Here is a 15,196-nt window from a genome sequence, read left to right on the forward strand (position 1 = left end):
ATTCCAAAAAAATAAATAAATAAAAAAGAAAAAGAAAAGAAGAAGTAGGAATAGATAGAGTAGGGTCTTCTCGTAGAGTTCCTATTTGAGAGTTTCGTGGCCCCCTTTTGTCGGAAAACAGCAGTTTGGAAAAGGCTAAAGCGAATCTCTACAAAACTACAAAATTTTCTTCTTCTTCTTCGTCGTGCCTTTTAAGTGTTGGACCGTTTTGGTCTTTGTCCTTTGCTTTGTTTTTTTCTTTTTTCTTTTTTACTGTTTCTATTTGCGACTGTACAAACATAACCAGAGGATACAGAGAGACACAGACACAGAGATATAGAGAGATTCTGGGTTTATTCTTCTCTCTCTCTTAGGGTTCCAAGTTTTGACAACATGAGGAAGAAACTTGATACTCGTTTTCCAGCCGTAAGTCTTTCTTTCTTTTTTCTTTATTCTCTGTTTGTGTGTGTATATGTGTTGGTTTGTTTCTTTTTTTTTTTTTTCTTCTTCAATATAACCGTTTACTTTTGTTTTCATGGACATGGGGTATTTCTTTCTTTTTTTCTTTTTGTTCACTTGGGTTGTGTGAGTTTTAGACTGTTTGTTTTATATGTGTCATGTATGAAATAGTTAATCTGATTCTGATAATTTTTAAACCTTGCAATGTTATTGTTATTGGATAAACCAGGTTGTGTTCAATACTTCAATTTGTAGCATGTTTAGTTAGTTTACTAGGATTTTTTTTGTGTTCTTGGCTTCTAAGATAATGGAAACATATAGAGAGTCTGAAGTGGAAGTAAAGGAGTTTCTGTTTTGTAGTGTGAAAGATAGCTATGTTTCATAGCACTTTTGTTACAGTATTGTAGTCTTGGTTTTTTGAGCCTCAACTATTTAAATTTATATATCGGTTTTTGGTGCAATAGCAAGTGCCTTCCATCCAAAGTGGCATGTTGTAGGTTCGGGAATCGGTCTCTCTAAAACGATGGGGTTAAGGTTGCCTATCAATCATCTCTCCCAAACCCCACAGAAGTGGGAGTTTCATGCACTAGGTGCGACCTTTTTATTGTAGCGCAGAGAGAGAGAGAGCTAGCCATCTGCATAGTGACAATCTTCTTTTTTTCCCTTCCTCGCTCATAGGATGGAAGTAAATGGCACTATTCCAAAGGCCGGTTTGGTTTTCCTTGTGAATTGATCTAGAGGAACCATAAGAAGTTCTTTAATCGTATTAAGTTTTTTTTTTTTGGCAACTCATGCAAAAGGACTTTTCTTTGTGATGTACACTAGCTGTTGTCTAATTAGAGCATCGGCATCAGGCTCTCTATTACGCTTTCTTTAGCTAAATTTTAGATAAAATCACTTCAAATGCCCTTGCACCAGGCTCAACACACCATCGCCAAAAAATTTGAAATCTACAGTACCTCACTCCATCAGGCGAGGCATTGTAGCTTTAACAATTGATTTTTATTTTCTTCTTTTTTCAGCCAACATCTCTTTGCAATTGTCTCTCTCTTGAAATATATACACATATTTTTTTGATAAGTTTCTCTGTAGAAATATTACAAACCTACCACAACCAATCCACTGCCAGAGTGTTTACAACAACCCATAACCCAGCAAGGAATCCAACCAAAAATTAGTAAACTTTACAGTTTAGGAAGAAATTGAAGAACAAAAGAAACTACCTTAATTTTCATGGCCACTGACTAGGACTGAAAGAAATTGGTTGGCGTTAACAAATGGTGTCACAAACTCCAAGGACCAACCAATGACCACTGGCAGTGAAGGAAAGAAATCGAGTGGCACCACAAGATAGAGAATCAACAAGCTTAAAGCCTCAAAGAAGGCGCCATGATGGCACCCATGCTACCAAAGGTGGCTTTTCACCAGGGTTGCTGATTGATCAATACAGGCCTGTGAGAGAAGAAAGAGGCACGAGAGGGGAGGAATATTTGAGGATGAGTACTCCCGCAACAGTGAGAGAATAGAGACGGTGAAAGATGAGGAAAATGTAAGAAATGGGAAAGGTTTAGGGTTGATAACGAGGTGGAGGGTGAGGTTTTGGTTCAAAACCTGTTGGGTGCATGTGAAACTCTAACAAATAAAGTCAAGAGCCATGAAGTTCAGTGACATTGCCTGCTCTACTTTATAAGAAGGGTCAGGGTTCAAATACCCTCTTCTTTATTGTTATAACTATTGAATTATTAAAAAAGAAAAAAAAAGGAATGAAAAGTAACTCTTATGAACAAAAAATCATTTGATATGTTAAGTTGTTGTCTTGAGGTGATGTTTCTCAAAAATCCTGAATGTTGTTTGAATTGAGATGGTATTGTACATTGCTATGGTTTAAATTATTAACCAGTAATATATGTGTAGAAAATTTGTTTCCTCCAATTAACATTCATGGCCTTACTGTTGAGTTTGGTGCATGGCACTCTGTGATCTGTTTTTGTTAGACATTGGTGGGCATAACTGAAGGTGCTCTGTTACTAAAAAATGGGGCCTTGGAGATGTTACAGTTTCATCCATGATTCTCTTTTTATTTATCTTTTAACGTTACACCTATCATTGTTTTCTTGAAGTCTGTTGACATAGAGTAGACTTTGTGACTACCATGGTGCCATTTTATTGTGCATATTGAATGCTTTTGAGATATATATATATATATATATTTAAATTAAAAATCCATATACATGAAACAATGGCATGTGAATTGTCTCTGCAATTTTATTTCTAGGATACTAGTTCTTCCACACTGGTTTGACCTAGCTGCTTGTTTAAGCTCATCATAATCATTTTCTAAATTATCTTTATTCCACCTTTTCCTCTGTGAATAAGAGAATACTATCTATTTGACTTAAATATAGATAGAAATGCTAGACTATTAGCTTTCAAGCATGACATTTGTCCAGGATTGGCGTCGAGTGACCCCTTTACAGTTTGTTAGGTCTTAATTTGCTGCCGACATGAGAAATATTAGTAATAAGCATTTAATTGGTACTTTTTATTTGCATCAAGTTAAATTAAGAGAAATTACTTGATAGGAATTTTTAAACAATTGGTCTATATTCTTCTATTTCGAATCTAATAAATCCTACAATTGAACTTTTAGTTCAGTACTTTCACCATCCATTTGGCAAATTAGGTCTAAATCTATTCTCTGTGGATTTTTTTGCCCTACGAATGGGGTCCCTCATGTTCAGTTTATCCTATAGAGGCCTTCAGTATAAGTGGTATAGTCCACTTCTTTCTCTATGTTAATGTTATGCATAAGCTAAAGAATTTTTATTATGTTGCAACTGGGAGAAAGCTGCAGAATGCAGAATCATTTTGAGAATAATATACTTTTGTTATCCTAAATATGTATAGCTGTTGCGTAAGAGATGATCCTGTATATGGGGCTCAAAGGAAGCACACAAGTCATCCCTCCAAAGCAAATAAATTTTTTTGTAGGAAAATCCCCTTCTCTAGTTTGGAAATTGAAGTGAACCACCCACATAAGTATGTGATTTTTTCATAAGCAAATCATTTTAATCCTGACAATGTGATGTCAGCTTCTCGACTCATTTTGCATTTTGCTCTATGTAGAGGATATCCTTTTTAGGCCTTGCTCTTCTTCACTTCTTAGCTTCTACTTGCAGTATGTTGCTCCTCTATACTGTTGCATTTGTGCTCTTTATCTCATCTTGTCCCAGCTTGTTCCACTTCTATTATGCATAAAATGTATTGTTTCCTTATCATATCTTGTGTTGTATTACCACTTATTTGATGTAACATCCTCATTTAGTCATCCTTAAATAATTTTTTTTAAATGGAAAAAATTTATAATTTTCTTTTTCATTATATACTGGGTTTTGTGGATAACCACTAGTATTGTAGCAGTTCTATAAATTTTCTTTTAGTGTGATAGGTTTTCTAAGAGCAGTTCTCTTTTATGAATACTTGATCCAAGATAAATGAATTTCATTAGCTAAAGCTATATGATTGGTAAACAAACTTAAAGGAGAAAACTTTGGCAAACTTCATGACAATTTGAATGTATTATATTTTTATATGGTGTAAAAGTAGCATCTCTATGTTTTAGACCAGACATGGATTTGGAATTTTGCTTAGCACCATATTTTCTCTATATGCGCAAGATCCTAATCTTATTTAGGGAACCTCAATTGGATTATACTTGCATGGCACTCACTTTCAATATTCTTTCTTTCTATTTGATCTTTTTTTAGCTAAATTATTCTAGGTTTTTTGAGTGAATATTTACTATTTTGGTTTGCTTATGCCATGTTTCTGACAGGTGCCCCTGGATTGGGTCCAGAAATTCTTCATGCTAATGATTGCTTTTACTTTTTATTAATAACAAAAATGTATCATCTCTTTTTTAGTCTAGAAGTGTGATTATAGCATCTATGTGGTGTTGCTTCACTAATTAAATATGGGTTCTTTCTATATCTATATTGACATTCATTCAATGCAGTGGGTTTAAAAAGGGGATCATGTTATCTGATTTTATTTAGTTGTTCCACAGGCTCGGATTAAGAAGATTATGCAAGCAGATGAGGATATTGGGAAGATTGCCATGGCTGTGCCTCCTCTAGTTTGTAAGTAACTTTTAAAACCCTAGCTACTGTTTGTTTATAACTTTATATATATAGCTTCTAATTCTATGTTTAATGATTCTTTGTTTAATAGTTCGCAGATTTTGTTTCACCTTCAACATTTTTCTTTCTTTCCTTCTTTTTTTATTTTTTGGTATAATTTAGTCTATGAGTGGCATTGCTTGGTCTTCTTTATGAGGAGAAATAGGGTTTTGATCCCCTCCCCCACTTGTTGTAACAATTTAAAAAAAATAAATAAATAAATAACCTTGCAGTTATTTTATTATTTATGATACTTATCTCCTGTTGCCAATGTAATGTGCAGCTAAAGCTTTGGAACTTTTTCTGCAAGATCTATGTGCTCAGACATATGAGATTACTTTGAAGAGAGGAGCAAAGACCATGAATTCTTTGCATTTGTAAGTGAAATTTTCTTTTATTAACTTTTAGGTTGTAACTATCTTCTTTGAGGATAGGCAATTACTTTTATAGTTCAGTGAGAATCAAACCCTATCCCGACTCTTTTCTATCAAACACCATGCCTATATGCTTTAAGGAACAGTTATTAAGATTAAAGACAGTGTCTCCTGCTGTAGCATTTGTTTTAGGTGTAGTTACTGAGATATTTGGCAATTTGGCGTTTGCACTGGCCTAAAGTACATGGGAAGAAAATAGTGATATTTATGTCTCCTCTCTCTCTCTCTCTCTCTCTCTCATGCACACAGGCACAGGGGCTTCTGCACACATTAGACAATAGGGTTCATTCTTGCCATGAGAAAAATTATTCTTTTTGTGCTTTGTTTTCAAGATGTAAATCTAAGGTGCTTAAAATTTTATCCTTGTATGTACAGAAAACAGTGTGTCCAGGCCTTTTAACGTTTTTGATTTTCTGAATGATATCATCAGCAAGGTTCCTGATTTAGGAGGTTCAGAAGGTGCTGGTGAATATCGTTCTGTTGCCAAAAGAAGGTTTGGAAAAATGTGATATTATCTCTTGTAAATAGCTGACAAAGAAAGTTTAGTTATTTTATGGCTAATATACCATGTTAATACTCTGATTTATCAGGAAAATTACTGATAACGTTGAAAATGATAGTGATGATGAGTCCAAGAGGCATAAAATGGTAAGACATGTACTGCACTCAGATTCACATTATTATCAAATCGTTTTTATGGAAGTCTTTCACAGTTAGTGGGTGTTCAGTATCTTATTCTCTCTTTGTTCTAAGAATTATTTTTTGATTTATTCATTAATGTGTTTGAACATGCTTATATTTGGATATTTAACTGAGATGTAGAAAATTATATGCTCATCTTCCTGGGTTTTCTGAACTTCAATTACTGGGAAATTTGTATCTCGGAAATTCCAAATTGGAAAACAGAAACTAGAGTCAGATGAGTATTACTGAAAGTTGGTTTGTAAAATTGTATGACATTATCGCTCCGTTTGGTTCGGAGTAAAATATTTTCATATTTTCTAGTGTTTGTTTGCATGTAAAATTTTACATAGTCAAAGTTGTAAAATATTTTCTGTTTGACCAAAGTTTGTGCATAAAAACTTGTAAAATATTTTACCAAAAAATCAATGGTAAAACATTTTACAAAACTCCCACTCCCTCACACCCGATCCTATCTCCCTCTTCTTCTCAGTTCTTCTCTCCCTCTCTCAAACTTTCTCCCCGGCCAAACCAGTGAGACCAGCGACAGCACCCATCAGTGACAGACCACTGGTGCGCCACTCCCTACCAAACCCAACCCAGTTCTTCAGCTTCGAAAATCACCCTTCAAGACCCAGATTGAAGAGATTAAAACCATTCATCTAAGATTGTTGAGTTGAGTTTCTGGAGGTCGGATTGTGGTGGAGCTGCTTTTGGTGGGTTGGATTACGGTGGATTTGGTGAGTGGATGATTTTTGTGCTAATGTATTTTGGGTATGGTTTATGTTTGTTGACAGTGGCAGAGGCGGAGTGATGGTGCCTTGACGGACGGCATGGGTTGTTTGATGGGTTTCAGGTATGGGTTTCATTTGTCACGCTGGTGGGTTGACGGTGGCTTCACGGATGACTTGGGTTGTTTGATGGGTTTCGTGTATACTATGTAGCTTGGTGGGATCTGATGATTGTTGCAGTTTTTTTACTGGGTTATGACTTTGGATTTGCTGGTGATGCTTCAATAGCTCCAACTAGACAAAATTTTGCTTTGATTTGCTCTATTCTAGTTGGACTTTGCAGTGTTCCAGTGGGTTGCGTGATTAGAAAATTTTTACAAAATGATTTACTGAACATTTTCACAAATGCTACCAAACACTGTAAAATGAAAATATTTTACGGAAAATATTTTCAATGTAAAATATTTTACATCGAAACAAATAGAGCATATAATAGGACAGGCATTTATAGAACTTGGGATGCATCTTTTAAGCCAACATATAATCTGTCTTAACTGAATGATTTTGCATGATGATTTTTTTCTCTGCGTTGCAGCATGATGCAGTCCACAGTAGCAGCAGTGGCAGAGGAAGGGGTAGGGGCAGAGGTAGAGGTAGAGGTCGTGGGCGAGGTACTCAAACAGTTGAGAGAGAGACGACTGCACAATATGAGAAGTTTGAAGATGATCCAGATGATTCTGAGCATGATGAAAAACTCAATCAAAGTCTTGAGAGGCTTGATAATGGGTCAGAAACCAAAGAATGGAAGGAAAATATTCTGGCTGTCAAAAGTGAAGAAGCACCCGTTAGAAACTTTGACTTGAATATGGACTTAGATGAGAACGGGGACTCAACAACCGCAGCTGCTGTCCCTGCTAGTTCATCTGCAGAGCCCATTCCAGAAATTAAGCCTGAGGAATACCCTGACTGGTCTGAATCTGAAATGAAAAATATCGCCATTGATCCCGTACGACTTGCCAACTTAAGTAGAAGGATAGATGAGGATGAGGATGAGGAAGATTATGATGAAGAAGGTTGAATGACCATGCATTTCTGGTGCTTGTCTTAACTTATCTCACATAGGTTGGTAGTTCTTATTTTCTGATATACAAGTAGATGTTAGGCTAATATTATTGTGATAGATGGTTAGCAATAGAAAAGGAAGATGAAAACTGCAAATACCATTCTAAGCAAGGCTGTAACTGTAGTTCTTTAGGTCTTTAGATGTTCGTGGTATATGCTTCTGTACCATTAACTGACAGTTTCAAACTTATTTTCTTCCTTCAGCATATTGATATCTCAAATTTTGTTGCAATCATCCCCGTGTTGTACCCGAAAATATTTTGTATTGTTTCTCTCGTGTGCAGAATTAGATCTTCGAATGGCTTCGGTGTTTGATCTATAGGTAACTCACAAGTTGCTTGGCGAAAAAAGTAGTGAATTAATTTTATTTTATCCATATAAATCATGAAATAATATGTATATAAAAAGAGGGAAGCTAAGATGTGTAATGCCAGTTTTGTTAATGTTTTGCACCAGAATTACCCGCCACCAACAAATTGCCTACAGTTGCAGGATTGACTGCCTGTGATCAACCAATAATGGGTTCACATCTCATGTGTAACATGTGGGATCTATCCTATATATGTATACAATGAAGTCATGAACCCGGTGTGTTTTATGCATTAGCATAGGGTCCCTGATTGGTGGTTGATTGGATGCCAATCTGCTTAGACTGCTTACTACAAATCAAACCTAATGGTCCCATAGTCCCATTTGGCCAGAAAGAATCATGCTGGTGGTTTGAACTTCGCTTCCTGGGAGCAGCTATAGTTAGTGCGTATAGTTCATGATTCATTTAAATTTTATTTATTTATTTTTAAAAGAGAGATAATAAAAGGATTAAGATGGCCACATCGGCTATGAGAGATCCTAGTCAATGTGAGGCTGTATTCTGTCTCCAATTCCAACACTGGGGGCTAGAATTCGGTTAGATTCCCATTCCTTTCTTGTCATAAGTAAAAACTGCATATCAGCCTGCAACATCTGTTTGACAAAAAGTCAGTCTCATCATATATATATATATATATATATATTCTTGGAACTATTCTATTTACCATCTTAAAAGCTACTTTATCAATTATATCATACTATTTTATAAGAGCATTCGTATCAGGAAATTCTATCCTATCCTATCCTATTTTACCATTTACAATTATACAATACTATTTTACAATTATACAATATACAATTATACAATACCATTATACAATCCTATCCTATCCTACTTTGTCAATTATACAATACTATTTTACAATACTCCAACATCTCCAAATCCTTAAGATGTTGTACTATACAAACATTATTTTTTTTACATATCGAAAGGTATGAACAAAGATGTTTTACAAACCTTGCGCTTGTTGGTCTTTGACTATGGATATATTTTGATTGAACCATTACTTCATTTTGATCATCTTATCACAATTAAGTGTTTTTATTTAGTTAGTTATTTATAGTTCTAAAATTAAATGAGATGAGGCGTAGGTACTTGCAAGGATACTGGCAGTTTAGCAAAGTTAGCATTCACGTCTACTTTCTTGGAACTATTCTATTTTACCATCTTAAAAGTTACTTTATCAATTATATCATACTATTTTATAAGAGCATTCGTATCAGGAAATTCTATCCTATCCTATCCTATTTTACCATTTACAATTATATAATACCATTTTACAATTATACAATATACAATTATACAATACCATTATACAATCCTATCCTATCCTACTTTGTCAATTATACAATACTATTTTACAATACTCCAACATCTCCAAATCCTTAAGATGTTGTACTATACAAACATTATTTTTTTTTACATATCGAAAGGTATGAACAAAGATGTTTACAAACCTTGTGCTTGTTGGTCTTTGGCTATGGGTATATTTTGATTGAACCATTACTTCATTTTGATCATATCTATCACAATTAAGTGTTTTTATTTAGTTAGTTATTTATAGTTCTACAATTAAAACAAGGGGAATTGGAGTATTGTCAATTATACAATACTATTTTACAATACTCCAGCATCTCCAAATCCTTAAGATGTTGTACTATACAAACATTATTTTTTTTTTACATATCGAAAGGTATGAACAAAGATGTTTTACAAACCTTGCGCTTGTTGGTCTTTGACTATGGATATATTTTGATTGAATCGTTACTTCATTTTGATCATATCTATCACAATTAAGTGTTTTTATTTAGTTAGTTATTTATAGTTCTACACTAAAACAAGGGGAATTGGAGTTTTGAACTCTAGACATCTTTGTTGAAAACACCATGAAATACAAGTTGAGTTATAAGGCTCTTGACTATTTTTACAAAGAGCAAGAGAATTAGATAAAATTTTGTTTTTCTACTTTTTATGATTAGCTTATTATCATATTTTCCATTTATAATTTTTTTAAATTTACTGAAAATTTTAAGAAATTGAAATAGCTATGGAAAATTCAAACTTACGAACTTTGTGTGAACTATCAAATTTAGCAAATAGGCAAAAAATATATTACTATTTTGACTTTATTAACTATTATTATTGTATGTTGGGATCTTAATAATGAATTTCAATTTCACCAACACAATTATATCAATGCAAACACTGCCACCATCAAACTCTACCATCACCTCCTACCCCAGCACCATCACACCACCAGCTACCATCATCTCACCCTTACCACATCACCGTGATCACCAGCACACCATCAGGCCACCTCCAATTGTATTCACCACAACCACATACCTTTTTGTATTCACAAAAAAATGCAACATCAACCTATCCCACCACTACCCCATTACACCTACCACTAAATGCATTTTGCAAACACGAATGCATGTGCCCCAACCACAAGTTGGTAAAGAGAAAGAACATCAAATCCTTTTTTTTTTTTTTTTTTTGATAAGTAAGAAAAATATTTATTGAAAAAAAGACTACTTAAGACACAAAGTAGCCAAAAAATACAACAAAAGAAGGAAAACTATGTACAAAAAAGAACATCAAATCTTGAAAGTATTTTATTGAAATTTAATAATTTAAAACCATGCAAGGCGAGGTGCCAGGATTATATGGATATAGAACCATAGGACAGATTGAAACCACAACAAATAGTACTTATTAGATAAGAACCTTTAAAATGTGCCTTGTAAAACAATATAAATATATTAAAATGAAAATGAAAACTCTGCCAGTTCAAGTACCCAAACAAAATTACCATTTAGAGATACTTACTTCTCATATAATTTGATAAGTGATCTTGCCTCTCGTAACCATCTTCCTTCGTTGAGGCTTTGGTTTCCCAGCCTGCCTTGATTTTGGTTTCCAATTGGCTTTGGTTAGAGACTGACCTAACAAGTCAGCAATGCCTGTTGCCATTGCCTCAGCCTTCTTCACATATACATTGACAACACTTGATGCTTAGTCTCAAGATCCAAGAGCTCTGAATCATTTCAAGCAGAACCCTTTGGCATTCCCATTGCAATATTGACGGGTATATTTTGACTGTATGCTGAAGCGAACCTAAGGAGATGGTACATTGCTTTTGGGTCTCTTATATTAACTAGGGCAAAACAAAAGTTAAAACAATCTTCAAGAGATAATCCATGTACCTTCTCCAACATATTAGCAACCTTCTTTATGTGATCATGTCAACACAGAAAGTATGACCCATCTAGACGGCAATTTTCACCAAATTTTTCAATAAATGGCAGAATGTAACATTGGGCAGTTGCCCAGCAAATAGTTGAACCTGTTCAAAGAATGGAAAGAGACCGACTTTCCTTACTTCTACAAAAGGTTGCGTCAAACACTCAATCAAGTAGTCTAAATCTTCTAAATACAAGGTTGTTGTGAGTCCGTTTGGATAGCGGCTTCCTCTTGGCCAGCTCTTCCAACAATTTGTTTCACTTGTGATGCGGAACTGGAACAATCTTGTCTCCATTGTATTTCGAAAGGCTATAAAAAATAACCCTTCTAATATTAAGATTCAAACCCATTCCAACAGCATCACTAGCAACAAGCAAATCAAATTCATTATCTTGATCATTGAATAAGGTTGATGGAATTCAAAGTTTAGGGTGTAAAGTATAATAAGGAATATAGTTTAGGGTGGTGGAGTATAATTTTTTTATTTGTTTTTAATGGATTGAGAAGGGGGTAATTAGGTCTCTTTTCACATAGTGCCATATTTTTTCATCCAAATTAATGTCAAACTTAATGTCAGGGTGTAAAGGGTAACAAAATTCATAATTTTGCATCCTAAACTATAACTTTTAGGATGCAAAACGTGCATTCAAAGAGTTTATGATGCTTTACTTAAAATAAAATAAAAAAGAGTTTATGATGCAAAGTGTAACATAGGGTATAATTTAAGGTGGTAAAGTGTAATTTGGGATGTGAATGCTCTTAGGTTGCTATTTCAACTTGACCATCAGTTTTAGACTCACCTTCTCGATAATTGACAAGAAATTTTCTTGATTTAGAACAAGGGGAGCCTTTTTCATATAAGTGCTATGCCCTCTTAATTTCAAGATCTCTAATTTTATTTTTTGGCTAATATTTGGATTTAATTAATACTATTACAGGGATTGATTAAAATTTTGGGTCTTTTTCTACTTGGAGGCCTTAGGCGACTATCCCATTTGCCTATACTATAGTCATAAGGGCAAACCTAAGATTTCAATCTAGCTGAAGTATAAGGAAAAAAAAAATCCAAATAGGTATCTATATAGTACTAATAAACTATCAACCAAGATCAATACACAAAATCATTGTTTCTTAATATATTAAGATGCAATTATTTACCAACAAAGACAAAAAAAATTCAAAACAATATTATTTCTTAAGAGCATCAACTGTTGCAAAAAAATATATATATATTTTCACACACCAAAACTTACTTTTACTACTTTAATATAGTATTTAAAATGTCTCGTACAATAATATTTTTGGTATTTGGTGTTCTAAATACTAAATATTTACCATTTAGAACACCTAATACTAGTACTTTAATACTGGGCTGACTCAGATTTTTTATTTAAAAATTTTGTTTTTGTTAAATTTTTGAGTTGGGTTGTTGCTAGTTGGGCTAAGCTAATTAAAAGAGAGGAAGTTTAAATTTTGGAAGGGTGAATCACAACTCTAGAAATAAAAAATATATATATAATCATTAAAAAAAATCTTTTTTTTTATTTGGGCTGGGAGGCCCAATTTTTTTTCCTTTTTTTTCTTTGGGCCGGCCCCCCACCCCGGCGCGCGGGTCCGTCCCTCTATAGAGCCGGCCCCGTAGAGGTCCAATTACGATTTATCTTACCAACCTCTTAAAAGAATTGCTAGTGTGTCTAATAAAGTGCTGAGTCATGCACTGATACCACTCCATGTTCGAATCATGGTACACCATGGGAGCAACACAGTTGGTTCATTCACTACAACACGATCGATCATGCCTGTTCCTGTCTATTGCATCAATTACGTTTTAAGGGCGACACCAGTGTTAATGGCTAGATCACAGGAATGAAAATGATGCCACCCTCTAATATGGAAACATATCACAGGAATCACTGGCCGCCAGATCTCACAGCCCATAATAAGATAATATTGAGCCAGCTTCTCTATGGTGTCCTCAATATATGGTTGCCATACAACCTACACAAGCATAAAATAGTTTAAATTAAAGAAGACTTCATCACTTATGAGTTATGATAATGATTCTTGTTGAACAGGTTATCATTATTGTAAGTAACTTTTTATTTTATTTATATATATATATATATAATCATATTATAGAAACAAAAAGAAAAAGAAAAAAGAAGAAGATCCTCTACAATTAATATGATGAACCAAAAATGGTCTTCCATAGATTTTAGATTTTATGCAGTATGTTAGCTTTAGCCTTTCGAATCAGAGTGTAGGATCATATTGAGAATCATAACTATACATTTCATTAAATAAATAAAGTGAAAAATCACAAATAATGCATTCAAGAATCATCAACATAAACTACCGCGCCCCTTTAGTGCAATAGTCATTCCACAAGTATAAGTACTTGTGAGATGTAAAGGGCAAGGGCCAGGGTTTTAGTTTCTAAAAGGGAGTTTCACACACATATTTACTTAAATTATGTTAGAGTAGAATTTATATCTTGTATTAAAAAAAAAATCAACATAATTGATAAAATCTTCTTCAATAGAAAATAAAAATGATAATTAAATATATTCTAAAGATATAAAGTATATAGAATAATTTATAAATAAGTTTATAACTATAAAACATTATAAAAAGGCACGACTCTTGAATGTTAATTTTGAAAATACGAACTCAACTAGATAGAAATTAATTGATCAATAAACTGCATCATCTTCATTTGTTTAATGAGTTTTTCACATACCAAATGTAAAAAGAATAAAGTTTCACGCTTTAGTATCTCATACAACAAGTAACAACAATTGATTTTGATAATATAAACAGTGGCGGAGCCACATGAGGACCGAAGGGGGCCTTGGCGGCCCCCCCCCCCCCCCAATTTTTGAAAAAATAGCGTGTTTCGTCTGTCACTGCTGTTTCTTGTTCGTCGACCATGGTTGCTTCTTCTTGGTCGGCATTTACTGTGTCTTCTTGGTTGACCACTACTGCTGTTTCTTTGTTAACTACAGATCGTCTTTTCCGTGACCAACTAGTGCTGTTGCTTCTTTCTTCTTTTTCTTTTATCAAGCTTTAACATTTAAACTTTTGTTCCCAAACCTTGTCTTTGGTTCCAGCACTTTTGAATGACATTTCTTACTTTTTTATGTCACTTTGCTTCTTTTGTTTGCTTGTGTCAGCCAGATAAGATGGGTAGGTCATAGGTGTAAGTAATTACTAGGTGTGAAGAGTTTTTTTTTTTTTTTTCCAAATAAGTGTGAAGAGTTTTTATAGTACAATTTTTTCTTTTTAACTCATCTTCTTATGGTTCTAGAGTGTACACTACTACGTGAAATATTTTATTCTTTAATTCGTGTTTATTNTAATGGTCCCATAGTCCCATTTGGCCAGAAAGAATCATGCTGGTGGTTTGAACTTCGCTTCCTGGGAGCAGCTATAGTTAGTGCGTATAGTTCATGATTCATTTAAATTTTATTTATTTATTTTTAAAAGAGAGATAATAAAAGGATTAAGATGGCCACATCGGCTATGAGAGATCCTAGTCAATGTGAGGCTGTATTCTGTCTCCAATTCCAACACTGGGGGCTAGAATTCGGTTAGATTCCCACTCCTTTCTTGTCATAAGTAAAAACTGCATATCAGCCTGCAACATCTGTTTGACAAAAAGTCAGTCTCATCATATATATATATATATATATATATATATATATTTTTTTTTTTAAATCAACAAAATTAGTTTTCTTTTTAAGCAAACTTTTATTTCTGTCTCACACATTCGATTTCCCTCTTAAGAATTTGTATTCCGACTCTATATATTCACCTAATTTTCAAGATAAATCCTCTAGTTGACATGGTAGTAGACTAGTAGGCTTCTTTTTTTGTTAACTCTGAAGGGTGTTGTTTATATTTCAAAATCAATTGTTGTTACTTGTTGTATGAGATACTAAGCGAAACTTTATTCTTTTTACATTTGGTATGTGAAAAACCATTAAACAAATGAAG

General features: G+C 33.9%; 1 protein-coding gene and 1 pseudogene across 1 annotated transcript; both read left to right on the forward strand.

The window, feature by feature from the left end:
* LOC112012977 (DExH-box ATP-dependent RNA helicase DExH18, mitochondrial-like) overlaps positions 1-15,196 on the forward strand; it is a 35,062-nt pseudogene that overhangs the window by 8,016 nt on the left and 11,850 nt on the right.
* Positions 37-7,819, forward strand: LOC112012975 (uncharacterized). Its single transcript, XM_024045351.2, is given in 7 exon segments — positions 37-405; positions 4,505-4,577; positions 4,900-4,993; positions 5,426-5,444; positions 5,446-5,543; positions 5,641-5,698; positions 7,058-7,819. Coding segments are annotated over 7 exon segments (858 nt in total). The 5' UTR covers positions 37-372; the 3' UTR covers positions 7,541-7,819.

This window comes from Quercus suber, unplaced genomic scaffold (genome assembly GCF_002906115.3).
Source record: "Quercus suber isolate HL8 unplaced genomic scaffold, Cork oak 2.0 scaffold_317, whole genome shotgun sequence".
NCBI classification, from domain to species: domain Eukaryota; kingdom Viridiplantae; phylum Streptophyta; class Magnoliopsida; order Fagales; family Fagaceae; genus Quercus; species Quercus suber.